This window comes from Nanorana parkeri, unplaced genomic scaffold (genome assembly GCF_000935625.1).
Source record: "Nanorana parkeri isolate BGI_ZX_2015 unplaced genomic scaffold, ASM93562v1 scaffold662, whole genome shotgun sequence".
Lineage (NCBI taxonomy): Eukaryota > Metazoa > Chordata > Amphibia > Anura > Dicroglossidae > Nanorana > Nanorana parkeri.
The window spans coordinates 796994-799788 of record NW_017306930.1 but is presented as its reverse complement, the minus strand read 5'-3'; the positions used below and the strand labels follow the sequence as shown (position 1 = coordinate 799788).

General features: G+C 41.0%; 1 protein-coding gene across 1 annotated transcript in view; it reads left to right on the top strand.

The window, feature by feature from the left end:
• Positions 1-1292, top strand: part of ELMOD2 (ELMO domain containing 2) — an 11419-nt gene extending 10127 nt beyond the window's left edge. Inside the window, exons 5-6 of the mRNA XM_018563412.1 lie at positions 822-955; positions 1093-1292. Coding sequence (XP_018418914.1) covers positions 822-955; positions 1093-1187 — 229 coding nt within the window. The 3' untranslated portion in view covers positions 1188-1292. The remainder of the gene's footprint in view (positions 1-821; positions 956-1092) is intronic.
• Positions 1293-2795: the final 1503 nt, after the last annotated feature.

Sequence of the window (2795 nt, the reverse complement as noted above, 5' to 3'; positions counted from 1 at the left end):
GGAGTGTGGATGCGAGCGGGTCTGGCAGCGGCGAGCATGAGGTGGGGAGGAGGTGCGGCGCACAGCATGTGGAGCTGTGAACAGGGCCAACTGATCAGAAGCCGATTAATCGATTATTGAAAAAGTTGACAACTTTTTCAATAATCGATTATAATCGATTATGTCGATTAGTTGTTGCAGCCCTAGATATAGCCACCCACCCAGAAGCAAAGCTGGTCTGTTTTAGATAATTAGTGCTATCATAATCCTGTCTAAGGGTGCCCACACACCTTACGATAATCGCGGGAAATCCTGCGATCGTATGATTATCGTAAGGTGTGTGGAAGCCGTGCGACCTCTACTACTGTAAGGTCGCAGGACTTTTAACTTATGAACATGTTCGAAAACCCGCTGAGCATCGTACGATGTTCGGCGGGTGTGTAGCATGTTCGTAAGATAAAAGCCGGACGGGCCGGTGTGCCCGCAATGCCAAACGGGCAAGCGCACACTGCCCGTTCGGCATTGCGGTCATCGGAAGCCCGCCCCTCAGGGGGGCGCGGCTTGCGATCATCGCAAGTACGATCTGCCTGTCCAAAATGGGCAGATCGTACGATTTTTTAAGTACCTTACAACCCTCGCAAGACAAAATGGTTGTAAGCTGTGTGCCCAGCATTAGTTCAATTCCTAGAGCATCGCAAGAATAGCAAGGATGTTACTTCTATCTTTTAGTCTGCAACATCCAAATGCATCACATTCTAGAAATGAATAATGTAACCTTACCATTATTCTAAAGACGCACACTTCGACAGCTATAGTGGCTCCTCACTTTGCATCTTTTTCAGGTACTCGTATGCGATAGTTGGGATCAACCTAACAGAAATGGCTTACAGTTTACTCAAGAGTGGGGCACTGAAGTCTCACTTCTATAATATGGTTCCTGGCTTTCCTGAGATGAAGTGCTTCCATCAGTTCTTTTGTAAGTATTTATGGAGCACATCATCATATCTCCATGAAAATGTACGAATTGTTTCAGATTGACTTCCTAAATGCTGCTTTTGATGGTTAGTGCACTGTGACGTATTCTGGATTTAATCATTGTATACTCTTATGCAGGTTATCTTTTGTATGAATTTTACAAGTTTTGGTTTAACGAAGAGCCTGAGAGCATTATGCATTTCAACCAATACAGAGAAAAGTTTAATGACTAGATCAAGCATCTTCTCAGCAATCCTGATATCATTCTCACACTTTAACAGCATCAGACTGTCCTTAAGTTATGAATTCTACGCACTTGGTACTCTGTCTTATTTAAATTTAATAGTAATGTTTTGTTATTTGTCTTTTTGTTTTACTGAAGCTAACAGACAATCAACTTTATAAACACAGGTTTGTACAGAGAAAAAAAATCTATATTATATTCATCTGAGTCAGTTGATTAACTGTATTTTTGTTCCACAGATGGAGCACTGTTCAGTGACATTATCATAACCCATGCTAATAACAGCAATACAATCCCATAGTAAATCTTCTTATAAACATTAGATCTTAGCTGGCTGTGCATGCAAGACTATGCCACCAAATGATCTTTCTAATGAAGGCTCATTCTACGGGTATGCAAGTTTAAACTGGGCAGTCTTATGTGTTCATGCCTATGGATGGGGAAGGTGGGAGAGCTGCCGTCACCAGCTGTCTTGGGGATAGAGTAGTGACTGGCTTGGTTGATTGACTTTACCTTGAGCAGGCTTGGCCAGGGAGCATTTGCAAGGGTGTGAAGGTGCCTACAAACTAGTGTTCCCTAGTCTAACTATAAACAGGTGGATCAGTTGAACCTTCTCCATTGTCTGTAGACACCTTAACCATTTGAATTGTAGCGGCTTCCTCGTATATGACATTTTACTGAACTATCAGCGCCCCAAAATCTACCAGTCTTGTATCGACATCTTACAGCAGCAAGATGTTGGTTCCAAAAACTAGTGGTATGCTGGATTGCATTCTCTCTATTCCTATGAAGAATCCACAAGCATTCTAGAGACACCATTAACCTCCCTGGCAGTCTGATTATTTCTTTTTTTTTCAATTTTGTTTCGTCTTTTACTTTTAAATTCCCGCCGGTTCTGCTCACTTGCGACACGGATGCTCGCAAGGGTCGGAAGACGGATGCCGGCATCGGCCGGAGGACACAGTGCGGCTTGAGGGACAAGGTAAGTAACGCTTATGGTGCTGAAAATTAACCCCCGAGCCACACTCGGGATTACCGCCAAGGAGGTTAAAAAATATCTACAGTAAACATACCTAGAAAGGACAGCAAGAGCTAAATGTAAAGTGTTAATTACAATTACCTCCATGCTGTTTTATAATTGGTCAGGGGCAATCAATATCATGCTTTGAAGCAATCTATACGAGGGTGTCATTGTTGGTGAGATATTTGGTTGGCCATAGGTTTTTAAAACTGGAAGGTTTGCTAGTTATGCTCTATTTACTCAAATATTCTGCACTTCTTCTCTATACAGCTCACCCATTGTGGGGAATCTACAATAGCCATTATCAGATGTGTTTCCACAGCAACCTATGTCTAATATTGATGACATTAGATTAGCATCTTATTGATCAAAGCATAGTATATTATTCTGCATCATTTGTTGTGTATGACCAAATTCACAAAATTCTGAGAAATCTTTTCACTTTTTGTCGAAATTAATACTTCTTTTGTATGATTATGGAACTGTTGAAAAGCGGAGACCATCTTTCATATACACTTGTAATGAAAATTCTAAACTTATATTTAAAAGGTGTGTATATAATATAATATATATATA